This window comes from Oratosquilla oratoria, chromosome 36 (genome assembly GCF_046742065.1).
Source record: "Oratosquilla oratoria isolate Oo_2021 chromosome 36, ASM4674206v1, whole genome shotgun sequence".
Classification (NCBI taxonomy): Eukaryota; Metazoa; Arthropoda; class Malacostraca; order Stomatopoda; family Squillidae; genus Oratosquilla; species Oratosquilla oratoria.
The window spans coordinates 33485935-33508434 of NC_134812.1; the positions used below are offsets into that span (position 1 = coordinate 33485935).

The 22500-nt window shown below is 41.2% G+C and overlaps 2 protein-coding genes across 4 annotated transcripts in view; both read right to left on the reverse strand.

Moving 5' to 3' along the window:
- Positions 1-22500, reverse strand: part of LOC143018945 (adenylate cyclase type 2-like) — a 254319-nt gene that overhangs the window by 160595 nt on the left and 71224 nt on the right. The gene's annotated exons all lie outside the window — the stretch shown is intronic.
- LOC143019099 (ATP-dependent DNA helicase Pif1-like) lies at positions 7026-7946 on the reverse strand. The gene has a single exon (XM_076174798.1). The coding sequence runs from the start codon at positions 7944-7946 to the stop codon at positions 7026-7028; it is 921 nt and encodes a 306-aa protein (XP_076030913.1).

Here is a 22500-nt window from a genome sequence, read left to right on the forward strand (position 1 = left end):
CTGCATTCTTTCAGAATCCAGTTTGCTATTTCATCTGGCCCATGCGATTTTCTGACATCAAAATTACCCAAGTGTGTCAATATTTCATTCTTTGTTACTTCTATTTCTTCCATAGGGGGGACTTTTTCCTTCCACTCAATCTCTTCAGGTTGTATATTTTCCCTTGTAAACACTGATTTAAAATGTTTGTTCATAATTTCTGCCATTTCCATTTCCTCAGTGTATTCAACTCCTCCTTGTCTTAATTTCTCTAAGTCTTGTTTGTTTTTCAGTTTATTGTTTACAAATCTGTAGAATAGTTTTGGTTGATCTTTACACTTTTCTATTACATCTTTTTCATATTTTCTTTTTTCCTCTCTGCACTTTTGTACATATTCATTTCTATAACCAGTATATATTTTCCATTTTTCAGGTCTTCTGTCTTTTTTCCATCTGTTCCAGGCTTTGTCTCTTTTGTCCTTTAACTCCCTACAACTTTTGTTGTACCAGCATTTTACATATTCTTTTTCTTGTTTTTGTCTTGGGACATACTTTTCCACTCCTTTTTTGTAAATTTTTGTCAAAATATTCCATTTCTCTTCCACTGTTGTTTCTTCTTTGTATATTTCTTCCCAGTTTTCTTGTTGGAAGAATTCTCTTATTTTATCAAAGTTTGTTTTTTCATACATCATTCTTCCTTTTCTATATTGTTCATTTCTTTTCATATATTTTTCTTCATTAAGTTCCAGTTCAATCAATATGTGGTCACTTTTACCTATTGGTGTTTTATATTCAATCTTGTCCACTATTCTAGGTTCAGATGTAATTATTAAGTCTAGCCTCGATGGTTCTTCTTCATTTCTATACCTAGTGTTCTCTTGTATCCATTGTGTCATTGAATGGTCAGTAATCATCTCAAGTAGAGCATTTCCCCATGAGTCATCACCACTCTTTACTGTCATTTCTTCCCAGCAGATTTCTTTGCAATTAAAGTCGCCCATCATAACTATTCTTCCTCCGTCTTCCATTATTTTAGTTAATGCTATCTTTGTGTCCTCTAACATACTTTTATGTTCACTCTCCTCCCATGAGGCTGTTTTCGGAGGCACATAATTGATCACAAATTTTCTGCTCTTCTTATCTCGGTCTTCCACTTCTATCATAATCATCTCTACTGTATTCTTTCCATATATGACACCTTTCACGTTTATATCCTTCTTAGTCAGGAACATAACTCCACCCCCTTGTTTTTTCTCTCTGTTTCTAATCCAATAATTGTATGTATCATGTCCTACACTGTTGGGTGGTAGTGGGCCTTTTAATTTTGTTTCTACAATTCCCATTATGTCCGGTTCTTTTTCTTTCAAATAATCATTCAGTTCATTCAATCCTGTTATCAATCCATCTATATTTGTGTAAGACACTCTTAGTTTTCTGCCACTTCCATTGTATTCTCTGTTTCCCTTATGTTTTTCTTTAGTATGTCGAACTGCTTTATTTTCATGTTCACTACTCTCCAATAGAATCTCTCTTTCTCTGACTCCGTTCTTTCCTCGTTTTTTGCCTTAGCTTCAATTCTTTTCTGCTTTTCTGCCTCTCTTTCCTCCTTATTCATTTCTCTTTTTATCCATACCTTTTTATATTGATCATTTGTTGCTAGTTTCCCTGTCTTGGATAGAATTTTCTCTGCTGTTGTTTGTGACCTGAATTTAATCTTAATTGGTCTGGTCTTATCTGTACTATATTTTCCGAGTCTGAATTTTTCCTCAATTTCCTTTATAATTTCTGGTTCATCTTCCTGGACTAATTTTAATAAACTGCTTACTCTTTCATTTTCCTCCTTGATTCTTGCAGTTCTATCTGGGTTATGTTTCTCTTCCATTCCTAATATAATTATACATTTCTTTTTGTCAGCTAATTCTCTTACTATATTCTCCTTCTGTCTCATCACTTTAATAACTGAGTCTTCATTATGTTCTTTCAATTGCTGTTTGACTATGTCAGTGAATGAAACCTTATTCCCTTCTTGAGTTATTCTCCAATTTTTAGCTTCTGTAGCTAGTTTCTCTCTGTTTTCATTACTATTCTTCTTCAATTTCTCATTCTCCTCTTTTACATTTCCTAACTGTCTTTTTAGGTCCTCTATTTCTTCAGTTAAGTTTCTGTTAGCCTTCTCTAGTTGTTCCAACCTTTCAATTCTTTGAAAAATGGAGTCTACGTTACCTAACTTACGCTCCAAGTCCTCGATCACCTTATCAACTCTCTCCTCTAGTCTTATCAGTCGGGGGGGGGGGTTGTGTCCCCCCCACCCTCTTTAAATCCCTGGAACATATTCTCGTCACTTTCTTCTGTATTGCTCCTCTCTATACTTCTAATCTTTACATTTTTATTAGACATTTGATCCTCGCTAAGTCTTTTGTTTACCTTCCGCTTGTCTGGCTGGTCAAAGTCTACTCCCTCCTCATTTCCTTCCATTTCCCTCAGTAATCCCTCCCCTTTTCCTCTTTCCCTACGTTCCCACTACTCCACGAGCAATTTCCCCCCCACCCTGCAAAAACACTAGGCACTTCTCTTTGCGTTGGGATCCACAGACTTCACTTTTCTTCAGAACGTCTTCTAAGCCGTCCATTCGTTGAAGTGTGTGTGTGTGTGTGCGTGTGTGAAGTGAGTCGCTAGTAGCAGCGAGAATCATGCGAATAATTTCCGACAGTTGGCCCGGGAATCGAACCGAGGTTTGGCTTAGGACCATCGACCTATGCAGGTTTGTGGAGAGGGCACCACTTGTGCGTAGCATACTCGACGCTTCAGTTTTCATGTGTTTGGCTTGCGTCTTTGATCAGGGTTGAGTTACTGCAATGCTTTCATTCTTCAGGTTAATCCATAACGACCTACAGTATTATCTTTTACATATCGTGGTGCTCTGGTAGGCTATGCCAGACGATCGACAGGAGATTGGGGGGGGTTACTGGGGGGGGGGTTTAGTGAGGTTCCCTTTACGTCTCTTGGCTTACACACACGCGTACTTAGGAAATGAAAAATGGCCTGCTTTCAAGGTTCTGTGTTTGATCTCTGTTGTATTTCTTCTTGGGTGTGGGTAACCTGAACCCCACTTTGCCAGACTTGGGCTTGGATAGTCAAGGACAAGATTCTCTAATGTTCAACTTTTCGTATGACGATGATTTAGTGTCGGTCCGCATTTGACAAAGTGTTACAAAATGACAAAGATGTGCCACTCAGCCCCATATCGTCAACACGAGTAATCTGTATAATCTTCCCTTAGTACGAGTATATCTGTTGTGGCAGAGATAAACGCGTATATTGGGGACCTTGCCCTATGTAGGCTACGTAACTTGGAAAGTCCTTGATAATGTCGAAATCAGTAGTAATATTAGAAGAAGAGGAAGAAGAAGAGGAGGAGGAGAAGGAGGAGGAGGAGGAGGAGGAGGGGAGGAGGAAGAAGAAGAAGAGTAGAGGAAGAGGAAGAAGAAGAGAAAAAAGAAGAGGAAGGAGGAGGAGGAGAGGAATAATAATAATAATAATAATAATAATAATAATAATAGTAATAATAGTAATAATAATAATTAGTAATAATAATAATAGTAATGATAATAATAATAATAATAACAATAATAATGATGATAATAATGATGATAATGATAATTATAATAATAATAATAATAATAATGATAATAATAATAATAATAATGATAATAATAATAATGATAATAATAATAATAATAATAATAATAATAATAATAATAATAATAATAATAATTGTAATGATAATATTAATAATGATGATGATGATGATGATGATAATAATGATAATAATGATGATAATGATAATAATAACAATGATAATAATAATAATAATAATGATAATAATAATAATAATAATAATAATAACAATAATAATAATAATAGTAAGAAGAAGAAGAAGAAGATGAAGAAGAAGATGAAGAAGAAGAAGAAGAGGAGGAGGAAGAGGAAGAAGAAAATGTGAAGCTTGTATGCTTTTGAAATGCTTCGTTGTTCAATGTATTGGCGTATGATATATTTATATAAATATACACACTGTGAGGGAGGCTGATTGAGGGTCATCCTACACGTAATGACACCATGTGGAGACTTGCTGGCATCTTCTCATGATACTGGTGCCTTGGGACTGCCTAGCTGGCCCTCCTCAAGTGAGGTCGCTTCAAGAGGCCATGAGAAACATGAACTCCAGTACTCCAAGTGGGGTTCCCAACACTACAAATAGACTCAGTGTAAAATTATGTAACACTGGTGGTGGATGCTCTTAGCCTTTTTTTCACCAGCAAGCGAAGGAATTTTATTTTATGAATATACCACTATGCGTGACCTCTTAAATTCAATCACGCTGCACATCACCAATTTCGTGGCTCTTCATGCTTTTGCACGATCGTTTGTATCAAGCTAATGTGAAGTTTTCTTTGTTATTGTAAAAGAGCTTTTGGATACAAATGATATCTTTATCGCCGTTCTTTACCTTTCCAACACCTGATTCTCCTGCCTTAACTGCGAGAATAGTAACCACAGGTTCTACACATACGGAAGACTGGAATCAATCTCCTCGCCCCTTCTATAGCCCCTGGGAGGCATGTGGTGGCTTATCTCCGAAGCCAGTGCGGATACCATCCGACACTCGGCCTTCTTACAATCCCCTGCTGACTGCGCCACCACAGCCCGTGGCATTGATTTTTAATATTCTAGTCCTGACCAATACTCGCATTGCATCCATTGGTCTGCCTACCTTTTATATTTTTACTCGTCTACCACATCCCTACGACCCAGACGGGTCTCTCTGTTCTCTCATATTTATTCTTTTCCTGATTCCCTCTGTTCTTTATCTATGTTTCCTCTACTGCCATATTTATCCTCTTCAAGCTCGGCCTTATACTATCCTTCCGTCTAGTTTTATGATCTTCTAGTATTATTCACGTACTGGAGCAAGGCACAGTGAGAGGGACTCAAGATTGTATAAGAACCCTGCATCATTCTTGTGTGTGCATTACTTTAAAGAAGGCCTTTGTTACGAAATGTCAGGAAATGAAAGACTCGTATCTCTGTCTAAGTTTACTTTGGCCGGCATATCCAACTCTCCGATGGTCTTCCCATTCTTCTCTCTCCATCTATCATATCTGCTGTTTCGTCCTCATTACACGCTCGTACCGTCTCAGGAAATCGCTGTCCATCTAATCTCCAGCGTTTACGTTTTTATCACAAACCATTCTTTATACTAGCATATCACATTGGAATTTTCCTGATGCCACTTGTACTCCATACTCATCTCAACAACCATTTTTATTTTCTTCTTCTTCTTCTTCTTCTTCACCGACTGTCCTACACTTTCTCCCATTCTGAAGAACGGGTTCCCTTTCGCTCTTCAACATCCTTACTTTTGCCCTTAGTGACACCTTCTTACCTACTCACACCTTCCTTATCACACCTTCCATCTCTCCTCCCTTCTGGGTAACCCTTCCTGAGTCATACCTCGGTCTGCCCCAACACTCATTGGCTTACAAGGGAATCATCATGTCGACGAGAGACATTCGGGCTCATAAGCGGGGACATATGGACATTCCCATAACCATGTTCTTTCTTCACGTTCACTTCCTTCTACCTCTCACATACTTTTCCATAACTATTCACCAGTCTCTACATCATGTCTGCATTGTCTATCATGAATACATTGTCCGTAAATATATATATCTGAATATGCTCTCGAACACTTGAAAGATAAAGTTGTCGAGAATTCTGATTCCGAAACTTTTTGAACTACAGAAATCCAAAGAGACGGGATACTTTGAAGGCGTTTCAATATAGTAAACTACAATTGGTAGATGAATACATTACATTATTTACAGTCCACCATTCTTCTTCTTCTACATTTCTACTCCTCTCTGTCCTAAATATCCACTTCCTTCTTCCCTGATCTCACTTATGGAAATGTTGAACATCTACAGCGATATCACACTTTCCTGCCTTAGTAGTGTCTCAGACCCTTCTTTCTACATATCTGACATAAGCCTTTCAAGACTCTTCGTTTGTAGCGTTTTACTTCTTGCCTCTTTGCTCTTTAATACTTCACACGACAGTTTTCTGTTCACCTCATCATATCCTTCCTCTAGATTAGAGGTTCTTAACCTTTTCTATTGTCCAGCCCCTTTGAAACTTCACAAAAATTCCTCGCACCTTATTGTCAAAAAAATATCATTAAAAAAGTGATATGTATCAATGATATGAATTTAGCTGAGAAATTAGATTCGTTCAATTACTGAAGCAAAATAATGCAAACAGGAAAAGAAAAAGATATCATTATTATTATTATTACAAGCCCACCGGCTTCGCCGGCCCTGCTCCGCAGGGGGCTTTTGCGCTTCGCGCAAGCTCGCTTCGCTCGCGGGCGCTTCGCGCCCTAGGGCTTCGCCCCTGTTTTAACCTTCTTAGGAAAAGGCGGAGAAGTAACATAACCCCCTGAAGAGTGCCCCTCTTCTTTGTCTTCTTCGGATTCACGGCTTCTCTTCGGGAAGCCATCGGAGCTACTTTCGTCATCGCTAGAGCGGTTTAAAGCCACCATCACAGCCTCGATCTCCTTCTTCAGCTTTTCCTCCAGCTTTTCTATTTTCGAGAACAGTCGGGCGCTAACATATTCCGCCATTCCTCCTCTGAGATTTTGTGTATGTCTTCCGGGATGTTGTTTGTCCTGTCGGACTCGTCCACTTCCTCGGGAATGCGGGTAGCCGCAACTAAAGACGCTTTTGTGGGCCCCTTTTCCTCCTCTTCTCCCTCTAAATAATCCTCGAACAACTCTCTGTACACCACGTTAACAGCAGGCCGGGGGGCAACACTTTTTCCAGCCCTTCGCCAGCCCGTATAGTACACCAAAGAGTCCCAGTTCGTTACTCTAGAACAGGCTACATACAGTTGACCGTGCGCGAAGCAATGTACAGAATCCAGCAGTAACCCACAGCGATCAAAAGTCTGTCCCTGGCTCTTGTTGATCGTCATAGCGTAACTCAACTTTATCGGGAACTGCTTTCGCCTGAAGGGCACGGAGTGTCCTGCGACTCCAGAGCAATTCGCGGGATCAATACCTGTTCACCCCGATAAGCACCCCCTAAGATTTTCCCCACCACAATGTGTTTCTTGAGGTTAGTGACCATCACACGTGTTCCGTTGCATATCATAGGAGGACAGATGTTCCTCATCACCATCACGATACAGCCGATCTTCAGCCTCAGATCGTGCAACGGCACAGACGGGCTGGTCATGGAGTTGAACACTGAAACCTGGATATCCGTTTCCTGATCCAACGGCGTGTCCGCGCTGTAGTACACGACCTCCTTTTCCTGGTTGAGATCGTAGATCATCTTGTTCACAGAGTCGACGTCGTCGTTGGTCGGCGAGACTATCGACCGCTTTTCGAAGTAGGAAAGGTTCAAGTGGTTCGCTCCGAAGTCGTCGTAAACTTTGTAGACCAACTCCTCTCTCGAAGTCGCTCGCACACCGAAACCCCTTCCGAAGTAGATCTCGCCGCTTTCGCGAGACCCGATCGTCAACAGCTGCTTCGCGAACTTGCTGTTCTTGACGTCGTCCTTTTTGAGACGGACGTTCTCCGTAAGCTGCATCTTCGCGAGCCCTTCCCACATGTAGCTCGATTTGATGCAGTGGGCTAGTTCCTGCTCCTTCCCTCCGTTTCTTATCACCGGCAAGATCTGACGAAAGTCTCCTGCGCACACAAACACTTTGCCCCCCATGAATTCGTCGTTGTCCATGATGTCTCTAAGAGTGATATCCACAGCAGTCAGCATGTTCTTGTTCGCCATTACGACTTCGTCCCAGACGATCAGCTCGGTCTGTTGTAGGAGCTTCGCCAATTCCGTGTTCTTCTTGACGGAGCACGCTTTAGTTTCGTCAAACTCCATTAACGGGATCTTGAACATGTTGTGGGCCGTGCGGCCCCCGGAGAGGGGTGTCCCGCTTTTCGTAGTGTGCGCGACCGAAACGGGAAACGAATCAAAAACGGGTCAAGGTTTAAAAATTATATTATTGATGATGATATTGTCATTATTATTATCATCATTATTGTTATTATTATTATCATCATTGTTATTATTATTATTATCATTATCATTACTATTATTATTATCATTTCTATTACTATTATTATTATTATTATCATTACTATTACTACTATTATTATTATCATTATTACTATCATTATTATTCGCTTTGACTGGCCAGTTTCTCTCTTACCCCAGGGTACGTTCCGTTTAGGAGGTACCTATAGCCTAGGTGATATAGATATAAATATAGATATAGACATAGATATAGATATAGGTATAGATATAAATATAGATATACTGTAGATATGGATCGTTATCGCTATACGTTGTATAAGAGTTATGTAGTCAATGCTTTAGGGGGACCTAGGTGACACCCCTATGGACCAGAACTACGTGGTATTCTTTAATGATTGTGGACTAATTTCTATTCAAAGAAAGATTGCTGATCACACTTAACTTCTACTATCGTTCCCTTCCTTTACTCTCCTTAAATCTCTCTCTATGACCACCTCAATGACTCGATCTCTTCGGTGTGTTAATTCCCAAGGGGTGAAGCGCTGGTTATTGGCAACGAAATTTAAGAAATCTTCCCGCCCTCCTCTTTTCTCAATGATGTCCCTTTCCTGGGCATTTCTTAGTTCTTCCCCCACCAGTTCTGCCTCCTCCTCTTTCTCCTCCTCCTCCTCATCATCATCACTGTTGTCATCGTCATCATCTTCATCATCATCATCATCACCACGACCACCACCACCAACACCATCATCTTCATCACATTGTCAAACCTGGAAACACACCCATAACCTTAAACAGGCAAATTGAAAGATTCCCACAGCAGATAAAAGAATTTGAACCCGAGACAAATATTTGTGTCTCTGGCAATGGCTGGGTTCGCTTACTTCCCGATAGATCAGGCAGATTCTAAGTTTGAAGAAGACTTCGTATGCACGCTGCCTCTCCTTCGGGCCGCCACATCGCCGAGTCAGCTCCTTGATGGTTTCATCATGAGATGAAGATAAACATTTTCGCAACTAATCAGCCCTCTATCTCAACACGGCCAAGACTAGGCAGTGTAGCGTCTGCAATAGGAAATCTGACCTCCCAGGGGCGATCGGGAAGTCGTCCCCTTTAATTTTGCAAATTTCGTGAGGAGACCGGTTTGTTACAGAAGTGTGTACATGGCTTGGTGAATTCTTTATATAAGCAAGCTGGCTGATGCCGCGTAATATTTCACGGTGTATGTTGCTGGTACTCTGAAGTATGGCTATTTTGATTCAAGGAACTACACATTAGTCAAGAAACTCTTTCTTCCCTTGTGAAGAAACATCTCACTGTTTTCTGGCAGTAGAGAGCATTGAGACTACTACAGAGGACATTATAGAGTGTATTGATGTCATAGGCTGAACTGTGATCCGTGGGTAGCGCTTTCACCAACATCGTGGTAGGAAATCATCAACGCATTTTGAATGTTGTTCTCTCGGATGGGTGAGTGGGTGGGTGGGGTGGGGGTGGTGATTCGATGGTAACAAGAAAACTATAAAAGAGAACATATGAAAGTGTGCGCAGGATTTTTACGATAAATATGAAATACAAATCACAAAATGTTTTGGGGGAAATGTAAAATGATTCAGTGACCCAAAAAGAAGAGAATTCACGTGTTCCGCCCAAGATTTTTCTTTCTTGTATTAAAACCTGTTATCTGAAAACTCGTTGAGTCTTCCTTAGTCAACACACTGGGGTAATACCTGCTTACTTGTTTATTTAAGAGGGAAAGAATTTGGTTGTTTGTTGACAATAGAAAAAATAAGAACAGTCACGCTAGATGAAAAAATATGGATTGATATCATATCACACCAGAACTTGCTCAACCCATGATACGATATTGTGAACAAAGCTGCTTATCTGAGATCAACAAATGAGGACAAAACTAATAAACTTTTTCTAAGAACGCATAATTAGCTTTAAGGGCATTTACTCTGACGTACACAGTCACTTGGACTAATCTTTGTAATAGATACAATACTAGGCGATGAAAGAGTATAAAAAATATACAGAGATCTAGAAAACAGCCTTTGTTTAACTATACAAAATGCAAAATCTTGAACTCTGATAAAGAGGAATGGATTGGAGGTGTTGAACTTTGATAGATAAATACTGGTCTAGAGCTAACGGATATTCTTTGCAGAAGGCAAAGAAAAAGAAAGAAAGAAAGAAAGACTAAAATTGCTGTTTTAGGTAAACCTTCCCTCGCCACCGCCTTAATACAAGCCGAGAACATATTGTGTGACCAGGTTGTCAGACTTGGGAAATAATTTTTGCTGATTCTGATACTTCAGTACTCGCTGTAGACTTTGAGCTGTATCTATACTGATCAAACAGACGACCAACGAAAAAAGATCAATAAAATAAAACATACATACATACATACATATACCAAGGCTTTTTCCCCCTTCCAAGGGAGGTAGCCAAAAAGGGAAAGGCATAAAAACACTCCCACCCATTTCATCCCTAAATACACTCCACACCCCTCCCACCCTTCCTCTCATCTGAGCACCTCCTGGATGACGGGTCATCCCTGCACCCTGCCCACCGCCCTGGGTCAGAAGCAGTGTCGTAGGACACAGCACATCCACAGCAAGGCCGCTTCATTTAATCGGCGACCCCCCCTCTCCGTCCCCCCGTGCATATAAGGAGGGGACGGGGAGAAATCCCTTCGGGCTGCGTCAAAACTCACTCACACACACTACCCCACCCCCCACCCCCCGCCCATTTCTCCCCATGCAGTCACAACATCATCCATATACAACCATTCTCCACTCACCTCTGTCTTCCGTCCTCTCCCTTCCTTCCTCAACAGACATTCCCCTCTTCCCCAAAGCCCCCTTCACCCCATCCATCCACCTCATCCTAGGACGTCCCCTCATGTTCACTCCCTCCACATCTGCCTTCCATACCTCTTTTACTAGTCTTTCTTCACTCATTCTTTCCATGTGTCCAAACCATCCTAATATTCTTTCATCAACCCTCTCTCCCAAATCCTTTTTCACCCCTGTTCTCCTCCTCACCTCCTCATTTCTCACTCTATCTAGCCTAGTAACCCCCACCATACTTCTCAGACACCTCATCTCAAACACATTCAAACTCCTTCTCTCTTCTTCTCTTATGTTCCACGTTTCTGCCCCATACAGTGCTGTTGGCACAATCACTCCTTCATACAGTCTCCTCTTCGCATCCATTCCCAAATGTCTATTTCTCATTACACTCTTTAAACCACCAAGGCATTTACTCGCTTCTCTCAATCTACATTCTACCTCCACCTTCACTCCACCTTTTCCTGCTACACTTGCACCCAAGTATCTAAAACTATCCACTTCCTCCAGTCGCTCTCCCTTAATGTTCACTTCCAGTCTACTGCCACTTTCACCCCTTGTACATCTCATCACCTTACTTTTACCCACATTTATCTTTAGCTTTCTTCTATCACATACTCTCCCAAACTCTGCCACCAGCTTCCTCAATCCCTCCTCTGACCCTGCCACAAGCGCAGTGTCGTCGGCAAACAACAGCTGGCTCACCTCCCACTTTTCTCCATTTTCTTTAACCATCTCCAATCCCTGACTCACTACCCTAGCATTCACCTCTCGCACCACCCCATCCATGTATAAGTTGAACAGCCAGGGCGACATAACGCATCCTTGACGAAGTCCCACCTTTACTTCAAACCACTCACTCTCTCCATTTCCAATCCTAACACATGCTCTACTACTCACATAAAAACTCTTGACAGCTCCCAAAAGCTTTCCTCCTATCCCATAAATCTGCATAACCTCCCACAGTGCCTTTCTGTCTACCCTATCATAAGCCTTTTCCAGATCCATAAAAGCCCAAAAAACATCCTTCCCCTTTCCTATAGCTTTCTCACATATCTGTCTTACCACAAAGATCTGATCTACACAACCTCTACCCGTCCTAAATCCACACTGTTCCTCACCAATTACTCCTTCTGTTCCTCTCCTAATCCTCTCAATTAAGATCCTCCCATAAGCCTTCCCTACTACACTCAACAGGCTAATCCCTCTGAAATTACTACATTCACACTTGTCCCCTTTTCCCTTGTAAAGAGGAACTATACAGGCACTACTCCAGTCCTCCGGTACTCTACCCTCTCTCCAGCAAACATTAAATAATCTCACCAACCAGTCCACCATCACTGAACCTCCCTTTTTCAGACATTCTGCATGACATCCATCCAGACCAGGTGCCTTACCTGCTTTCATCATCTTTACAACTGCCTTCACCTCATCCTTCTGTATTTCTCCTCCATTCTCCTCACTCATCACTCTCATTTTCTTCGTATTTCCCACTGCAGCTATCTTTCCTTCCCTATCCTCCTTCACATTCAGCAACTCCCTAAAATATTCTGCCCATCTTCCCCTCACTGCCATCTCTTCCATTATCAACTCTCCATCTGTACCTTTTACCTTTTCTTCCTTACTTGATTCGCCTCCTCTTCCTCTCTTAATTTCTTTCCAAAACATCTTTTTATTACTTTCAAAATTTTCTGTCATACTCCTACCCCATTTCACATCTGCTCTCCTCTTTGCCTCCTTTACCTTTTGCTTTACTTCTCTTTTCTTTTCTTTGTACGTCTCATATGACTCCCCTGTCCTCTTTTGTAACCAATCTGTGAATGCTCGCTTCTTCTCTTCTACAACCTTCTTTGTTTCCTCATCCCACCATTCACTACCCTTTCTTCTATTTCCCCCTGTCCTTCTTGTTCCACACACCATCCTTGCACACTTTAAGACTCCCTCCTTGAACCATCCCCATTCCTCCTCCACACCCATCTCTGCTCTATCCTTTACTCCCTCCCACTCCTCCTTCAGCTTCTTTTCGTACTCCTTCTCCTTTTCCTTTTCATTCAAGGAGTTCACTCTAAGAACCTCCCTACCTTTTGTCCCTTTCCTCCTTCTCCATCTATCCTCCACTCTCAACTTACCTTCCACCAAAAAATGATCTGATATTCCCCCACCCTCTCCCCTTAGCACATGTACATCCTTAACTCTTCCTATCATAATCCTATTTACCACTACATAATCCATTAGCGCTCTATCTACCACCCTTCCCTCCACCACCCTCTCCCATGTGTACTTATGCTTGACTTTCTTCCGAAACACTGTATTTGCTATCATCAGCTCTCTTTCTAGACACATTTCCACCATCAACTCTCCACTACGATTCTTTCCTGGAACTCCACACTTCCCAACCACTCCATCGATTGGACCATTTCCCACTCTAGCATTAAGGTCTCCCAGTACTATTACATTGACATTTCTTCCTAAACCCTCTATGCACTCATTTAAATCTATCCAAAAGGCCTCCCTTTCTTCCATGCTCTTCTCACTGCCCGGCCCATATGCACTTACAAAGACCCACATCTCCTTTCCCAGTTTCACCTTCATCCACATTATCCTTGAGGAAACCTCCTTCCACTCCACTATCCCTTTACCTATCTCCTCACTTACTAGAATAGCCACCCCTTCCCTCCCTCGCCCTCTCTTCACTCCTGATAACCTCCCACTTACACTCCCAAACATACACTCACCCTTCCCTTTCAACTTAGTTTCACTCAAAAGCCAACACATCCAACTTTCTTCTCACAAACATACTACCTATCTCTTCCCTTTTACTCTCATCTGTACCACATCCACGCACATTAAAAGACCCAAACCTTAGGGTGCTGGCCCGAGGCCCGCCAGCACCCCTTATGCCTTTTCTTTTTGATTTAGGAATTTGCCCCTTGGGGCTACAGGGAGAAGGATGCCTAGTCCCTCTCCCCGTCCCTTTCTTCTCGCCTCTTACGATCCAAGTGGGAAAACTTGGTGGCAGTATTCTTTTCCCCCACCACAGGGAATTCCCCCAATCAGAAAGAGAATACTCAGAGAAATGGTACAGGACAGCAACAAGGGGTTGGGGGACAGCATAACGGAGGGACAGTCGTAGTATAAAAAAGTGTCATCATTTCTCTATGAACAGAATTTCTTCTATCATAGACAAAATGATGTGTGGCTCTGGTCCGTAGGGGCGCCCCATATAGACCCTAAAGTATCGACTGCATGCTACTTTGCCACAATAACAAGCAGCCAATACCCCTGTAGACTTTGAGCTGTATTTATACTGATCAAACAGACGACCAACGAAAAAAGATCAATAAAATAAAAACAAAACAAAATAAAATAAAATAGAATAAAATAAAATAAGATTAAATAGAATAAAATTAATGAATAAAACTAAATAGAATAAAAAATAAAACAGACGCATAAACAAATCAAATATATAAACAAACGAATAAACATGCAAACAAATAATATAGAATAAAATTAAATAAGTTAAATAAAATAAGATAAAACAACATCAAATAAAATCAAGATCATGGTTTGACTGTATATCATATTGTAACTCATGACGTAATAATGATAAATCTTTGCCTTTTCTTTCATCTCCCATGCATAAACACCAAAAGCGTTACGCCTCATCATGCACACATATCTTGGCATCAATTATTCCCTAATTGATGCCAACGGACATTCATTCGATTACCAAAACAGATACTCATAATTATGTTATTGATTTGATCTGAATATGTTTACACGCCCACATATTGTTATCATACTACCTTCGTTTAGTATACTTGCTTATTCCGTGCCCGCTTTCGCTTCAGTTCAATGCTATCAGAAGTCCTCGACCTTTCAACAAGCGTCAACTTTATGTAAGGAATGTAATGGCCTCTGTTTGGAGTATGCATCTCATCTGGAGCGACTAATCAAATTTGCTCTGAGCTGGGTGGGGTCCTAAAACCATCAGTCAGTCTTATTGGTTTTTTCCCTTACCGTCCACTAAGAGCCTTTAGCCCCGTCTCTTCTATTCTCTCTCTCTCTCTCTCTTTGTATGGGGGTATTGGCTACATGTTTTAGGGACTTCAGTGACATTGCTAAAGACCAAGTTATTCAACATTCTTTTATGATTGGAGACTAATCTCTATTCAAAAAAGAATGCTGAAAACTTTTTACTTCAACTATCCTTCTGATCTGCTACTCCCATCAAATCTCTACCACCTCTATGACTTCATCTTTTCGGTGTGATATTGTCCATGTAGCGGAGGGGTTAGGGGGAGAAGGAAAGAAGGCTAGTAATATTACATGTGGTTTTAAGCCGTGTATATATATATATATATCTATATATATATATATATATATATATATATATATATATATATATATATATATATATATATATATATATATATATATATATATATCCTGCGTGGGTAAGCTCCCGTGATGTTAATTGTCTTTAATTGCATTGAGTTGGGTCAACGTCGAGTCACGCTGTCACACTGACCGGGCAGGTGTGTGAGTCAGGTTGCAGCGCATTTTTTTTTTTTCCCTGATGCATGCCATTGGTCAGGTAGGTATGCGCGAAAAATCGCTACGCCACGTGGTCAATACAATGCGTGCCGTGTGGTTTGTACATCCTCAAGGATAAAAGCTCTGGTTATTGCTGAGAAAGTACTAACTCTCTTCCTCTCTCTCTCTCTCTTAAGTTAGTCGATATGCATCTTCCACTTTTCAACCATCTCCTATAAAAATAACTTGCACGGGTCAATCATAGTACGCTTTTTTTCTCTCTCTAAGAGTCACTGGATTTCCCTCTCTCCCTTCTAACTCTTTTTCACTTCACCACAGCGTAGCCGTTCTCAGAAGGAGAATTTCGAAATGCTCTTCCCCCTTTGGCACATGAATCTCAGTTAATGATTTCTCTACAGTGTGTTTTTCTCGAAAATATTGTGTATGGGGTTTTCTTGTGGTTTTCTGTACACATTGTTTCGAAAAAATAACCTTCTTCATAATGTTTCTTTCTTATATATATGCATGTATGCACTCAAATAGCGACACACACACACACACACACACACATTTGGAGAGACTTTTAACTTACTAAGATCAATGAAAGTGGCCTTCGACTACATAGATGAGGAGATGGTTAAAAAAATAGTGGTTACACTGATAAGACCTAAACTAGAATATGCCGCAACATTGTGGGCACCCAGCACAAAGAAGAACATAAGAAAATTAGAAAGAATCCAAAGAGCAGCGACAAAAATGGCACCTACACTGTCAAATCTGACATACGAACAAAGATTGGAGAAATTACATCTGTCAACACTGGAACAGAGAAGAGAAAGAGGTGATTTATTGACCATTTACAGAATTATGAAAGGGATGGAAATTCTCGATAGAGATGACTTATTAAAGTGGGACAGAAGAGAAACAAGAGGACACGAAAAGAAACTAAAGAAGGACACTTATAGAAGAGACCTGAAAAAGAATAGCTTCCCACATAGAGTGATTGATGTCTGGAACAAACTAAACGGAGAAACAGTGAATGCCAAAACTATACACGATTTTAAGAATAAACTGGATGCGGAGAGATACGAAAACGGGTCACTACGAGCATAGCTCTCGTCCCGTAAAATACAACTAGGTAAACACACACACACACACACACACACACGCAAAGGCGAACGGACCGACACCCAATGTGTAGCTACGCAGCTAACTGTACGAGTTAAATTTCCATAGTGCTTAGTTTAGGGTTTTTGTATCTATTGTTTATTGGGGACATTATGTACACATGTTATTCATTATCCAAAACTTGTGCCTTGTGATCGCTGATCTAATTTTCTCGTAGTGAGCTGAAGCTTTTTGGCTCCTCGTGTCGTTGTTCCTTTGCCTTGATCCTACGTGATCGACTACTGTGACTTTTTAAGTAATTCATACTGTACCAGCTGTATCGTTTTGTCAATCACCTTCCCTGAATACAGACGTGCCAAGTATTATTGTCCTACATTCCCTGTCAAGGTGTCTGAATGCAGCGAAAGCAGTGAAATCCTTCATACGTCATCCCATTTCACTATGCGACAGTGTGAGTCTCCCATCGTCTTCCTGAAACACAAACCAGAAAGTCTATTGCCACTCACATGTTTATATTTATCTTTATTCTAATAAGCAAAATTTTAGTGTGGCACTTTCCTCAAACACTTTGCTAAATCCTCGCGTGACAAGTGGCACTGAAGTTCGTTTCCCATCTCAACATGCTACTCTTGACCTTTGACCCCAGAAGGCTCATGTCCTACACTCCTTGAGCAAACCCCTTCTGCAGCTCTCTATCTATCACTCTCTGTCTATCTCCATTTCTCTCACTATCTGTCAGTCTATCTCCTTCTCTATCTATATCTTATCCTTTTCTCTGTCTCCCTCTTTGTCTATCTGTCTGTCTCTCTCACTCTCTCAGTCTATTTGTCTATCCAACAACCTTTATTTCTTTCCCCGTGTGGGATATTAACAGCATAAATTATATGCAATCAATATTGATTGACAGTGACATCCCTACGAACCACAGTCGCACAGCATTTATGATTGGAGACTGTTCTCTATTTAAAAAGCAGAGTTGATCAATTGTAACTTCTACTATTTCCTTTTCCACTCTCCCCTTTAAATCTCTTCTTAACAGCTATATGACTCCACATCCGGTTCGACATTTTCCCCATGTATAGAGGCATCAGTTTTCGCAGATGGAATATTCTTCTTTTCCTTCCTTACTTCTTTCCGTGTTCTTCCATCTCCTGTCCCAGGGCTTCTGCTATCCTTAGCCCATGCCCTCTCTTTCTCTCTCTCTCTCTCTCTTCGTACTCCTCGTCAAATCACTCCACAGAGTTTCAATATGAAGTATCTTTCCTAGAATCAAACCCTGCTCGCCATGTGGCCCGGGAGCTCTTCGACCCTTTTACTCTCATGATGTGCCAGACACATTTCCTTTCCTACACGCGCTCTCCTCCTCTCAGAACCGAGGAAGAGTTTTCCCGTTTTCTTTAACCTTAAGAGGAGCAGAGAGAGGTTTAGGGGAGAGAAAAACCTGAAAAGAATGACAAAAATGGAGAACAGACGGTGATAACACCTGTTGTTGTCTGTCTGTCTGTGTGTATTTACCTAGTTGTATTTACCTAGTTATATCATACGGGAAGGGAGCTATGTTCGTGTGTGTGTATATGTGTGTGTGTGCGTGTGTGTGTGTGTGTGTGTGTATGTGTGTGTGTGTTTCTGTGTGTGTGTGTGTGTGAGTGTATGTGTGTGTGTGTGTGTGTATCTGTGTGTGTGTGTGTGTGTGTGTGTGTGTCTGTGTGTGCGTGTGTGTGTGTGTTGTGTGTGTGTGTCTGTGTGTGTGTGTATGTGTGTGTGTGTGTCTGTGTGTGTGTGTGTGTGCGTGTGTCGGTGTAGATGTGGGTGGGTGCGCGTGCACGCGTGTAAAAGTGATAAAATTAAATTCCAATTTATCTAAGAGAAACAGGCAACTCCAGATATGGAACAACATAAGCTCTAATGCTATAAGCAGGTACCGATTAATAGCATGCATCAATTCTGATAAAAAAAAAAAAAGATAAATACATAAATCTGAACCACTTGAAGCCAAGAGATCTGGCACAGGTCCGAGTATGTGTCTTATTAACTCAGGACAGACTGGTAATGAACGTGGATAAACATTAAAAGTACCCTGAGAAGTATCTGTACGTTAAGAGGTGCACTACACTGACTTTTATTGGCGCAGCATATTTAACCGGGTGGGCAGGCCCTGCTCCTTCCTCAGAGAAAGACAAAAAACAGGAACTCTCTTCTTCACACACACAGACACAGACAGACACAAACACACACTCACACACACACACACACACACACACACACACACACATACAGATACAGACGCACACACAGACACAAACGCACACATAGACACAAACACACACACATACAGACAGACACAGACACACACACACAGAAAAACAGACAGACAGACACACACACACACAGCCACAAACGCACATACACACACACACACACACACACACACACTCGTTCGTTTATCCTATTCGTTCATCGTATTCAGCCCGCTTACTTCGGAGAGATTAGCCGGTCCACAGACACTTGATCTTGCCCACACTCATGAGCTTAGCTTTCACGTGAACCTTCTTGTTAAGACCCCCTGCACGCCCCACTCCGACACCCTTCCCCTTCAAAGCAAACATAAAATCTCGCTTGGCGTGAATACGGATCTACTCAGCTTGTTACCCTATCCTCACGTCCCTCTACACCCCTCGTCCCAACCCTCCCAACTCTATCTAAACACTCTGTTTGGCACTATCATTTACTCCCTAATTGCTCCCTTGATCTATTCCTACTTGGTCTCTTAGAACCAGGAATACTGTCAGTCCCCGTGGAGGGAAGGGGATCAAACGAGCGAGCGCGCCGTCGACTTTTTTTCTTCTTCTGTCCTCTTACAGAAAAGACCCTTCAGGGTGCGTCCCTATTCTGTAAGGAAAAAGTAGATTTCAGGTCAAGTTACAAGTGCAACCTGAACACGAGAATTTCTCGCCTCCCCTTCCCCCTACCCGATCCTGTCCTTGCTGCTGCCGCTGCTGTTGTTGTTGTTGTTTCGTTCATGTTGTGCGAGTGTAGTCCACCCAGCCCTCACATTCTTTCTCATGTCTTTCCATCCCCCTTGACCTGATGCAACCCCCTTCCTTCCTCCCTCCGTGTATACATAGGATGTTCATTCAGAAAGGTTGCACCATCATCTATTCCTCTTGTGAAGATGAGATAGATTAGTCAAAAAATGAGTTAGTTAAATAGACAAATAAATACGATGAAAATTCATGATGATATACAATCTCTTCTCGTTTTCTATCACTCCAAGCTCATAACCTCGTGTACAGTATGGACTGCATAATTTCTAAGCAGTCAACATATTAGACACTGTAGTGACATCCCTACGGACCAGAGTCCTGTAGCATTTTTTTATGATGGAAGACTTATTTCTACTCACAAAATAGTACTGATCACTTTGAATTTTTAGTATTCCTCCGAGCTATTGCCCTTATTAAATCTTTCTCTGACCATTTTTATGACATCCACAACGAAAGAAACGCTAGTCATTTGCAGATCGAGGCTGACAACGTACTCCCGTACTCTTTGCCCCCTGTCCTCTCCTCTCTTCTCTTCTTCTCTCCTTCCTGATGATGACGTATACGAAGAATGATAAGACCTTGCCGCTCTTTTGTGTGGTGCTGTAGGGTGTGTTACCCGAGATCTCAAAAAGAAGAAGAAGAAGGAACAGAAATAAAGTTATCGAATTTTCGTAGAGATCTGTGTTCTTCCACCCAACCTTACCGCAACCACTCCTCTTCCTCCTCCTCCTCCTCCTCCTTCCACTTGCTCATTCTCCTTCCTTCTCCACCTCCTCCTCCTCGTACTGTTTCTCCTTCCATTTACCAACCCAGCCCTTCCCGATAATTTCCTTCCGGTGACAGATAAAGGCGTGGTGGGGGTAGGGTAGCGTCTACTTCGAGTCAATACCGTTTACGTTGACAAAAATAGTAATAGGCTCATAATTGCATTATTGATAATGGTGATAATGGTAATGGTGATGATAATGATAATAATCATGATAATATTATTGATAGTGATAATTATGATAACAATGCTAATAATATTAGTAATAATGAAAATAATAATAATAATAATAATAATAATAATAATAATGATAATAATAATAATGATAATAATAATAATAATAATAATGATAATGATAATAATAGTGATAACTATGATAATAATAATAATAATAATAATTATTATTATAACAATAATAATAATAACGATGATAATAATAATGATAATAATAATGATAATTATAATAACAATAATAATGATAATTATAATAGTAATAATAATAATACACATATACCAACGGCCTTTTTCCCCTTACAAGGGAGGTTAGCCAAAGTCAAAGGCATAAATCCAATCCCACCCATTTCATCCCCATATACTCCATATACTCTCTTTTCTTGGCTCCTCCTGGATGACGGGTCATCATCCATGTATCTCGCCCCACCTCTCCATCCCTTCATGCAGAAAAAGGGAAGACGGGGAGAACCCTCGGGTTATGTCAAAATATCTTTCACATATACTCTCTCACCCCCTCCCTTCTCCCACACACTCCCTTCCATGCATCACAGTATCATCCATACGCAACCATTCTCCATTCACCCCTGTCCTCTGTCCTCTCCCGTCCTTCCTCAACAGATATTCCCCTCTTTCCCAATGCCCCTTTTACCCCATCCAACCACCTCATCCTTGGTCGTCTCTTCATATTCACTCCCCGCAACCTCTGCCTTCCACACCTCTTTTACTAATCTTTCTTCTCTCGTTCTTTCTATGTGTCCAAACCATCCCAATACTCTTTCATCAGCCCTATCTCCCAACTCTTTTTCTACCCCCGCTCTCCTCCTCACCTCCTCGTTTCTCACTCTAGCCTTCCTAGTAACCCCTACCATATTTCTCAGGCATTTCACCTCAATTTTAAACTCTTCCTCTCTTATGTTCCATGCTTCTGCCTCATGAAATGCTGTCGGCATAATTACTCCTTCATACAATCTCCTCTTAGTATCCATTCCCAAATGTCTATTTTTCATTACATTTTTTAATCCCCCCAAGGCATTTACTTGCTTCTCTCAGTCTACATTCTACCTCCACCTTCACTCCTCCCTTTCCCGCCGCATTCGCCTTCAAGTATGTAAAGCTATCCATTTCCTCTAGTCTCTCTTCCTTAATACTCCCTTCCAATTTGCTGCCACCCTCCCCTTGTACATCTCATCACCCTATTCTTACCCACATTTATCTTTAACTTCCTTTTATCGCACACGTTCCCAAACTCCGTCATTAACTTTCTTCTCTGATCGTTCTGCAAGCGCAGTGTCGTCAAAAAATAACAACTGGCTAATCTTTCACTTTTTTTTCCCATTTTCTTTAACCATCTCCAATCCCCAGCCCATTACCCCTTGCGTTTACATCTCGCACCATCCCATCTGTGTATAAATTGAACAGCCAAGACGACATAACACATCCCTGACGAAGTCCCACCTTTCCTTCATACCATTCACTCTCTCCATTTCTAACTACATAGGCTATATTACTCTCGTAAAAACTCTTGACTGCTCTGAACAGCTTCCCTCCTATCCCATATATCTGCAATACCTCCCACAGTACTTTTCTGTCTATCCTGTCATAAACCTTTTCCAAATCCATAAAGGTCCAAAAAATACCCTTACCTTTTCCTAAAGCTTTCTCACATATCTGCCTTACCACAAAAATCTGATCCACACAACCCCTTCCTGTCCTAAACCCACACTGTTCCTCACCAATTACTCCCTCTCTTCCTCTCCTAATCCTCTCAATCAAAACCCTCCCATAAGCCTTCCCAACTACACCCAGTAACCTGATTCCTCTGTAAGTACTACACTCACACTCGTCCCATTTTCCCT

Bases quoted from the DNA above. Each gene is read 5' to 3' on its own strand.
- LOC143019099 (XM_076174798.1), bottom strand. From the start codon at position 7,946: ATGTTCAAGATCCCGTTAATGGAGTTTGACGAAACTAAAGCGTGCTCC.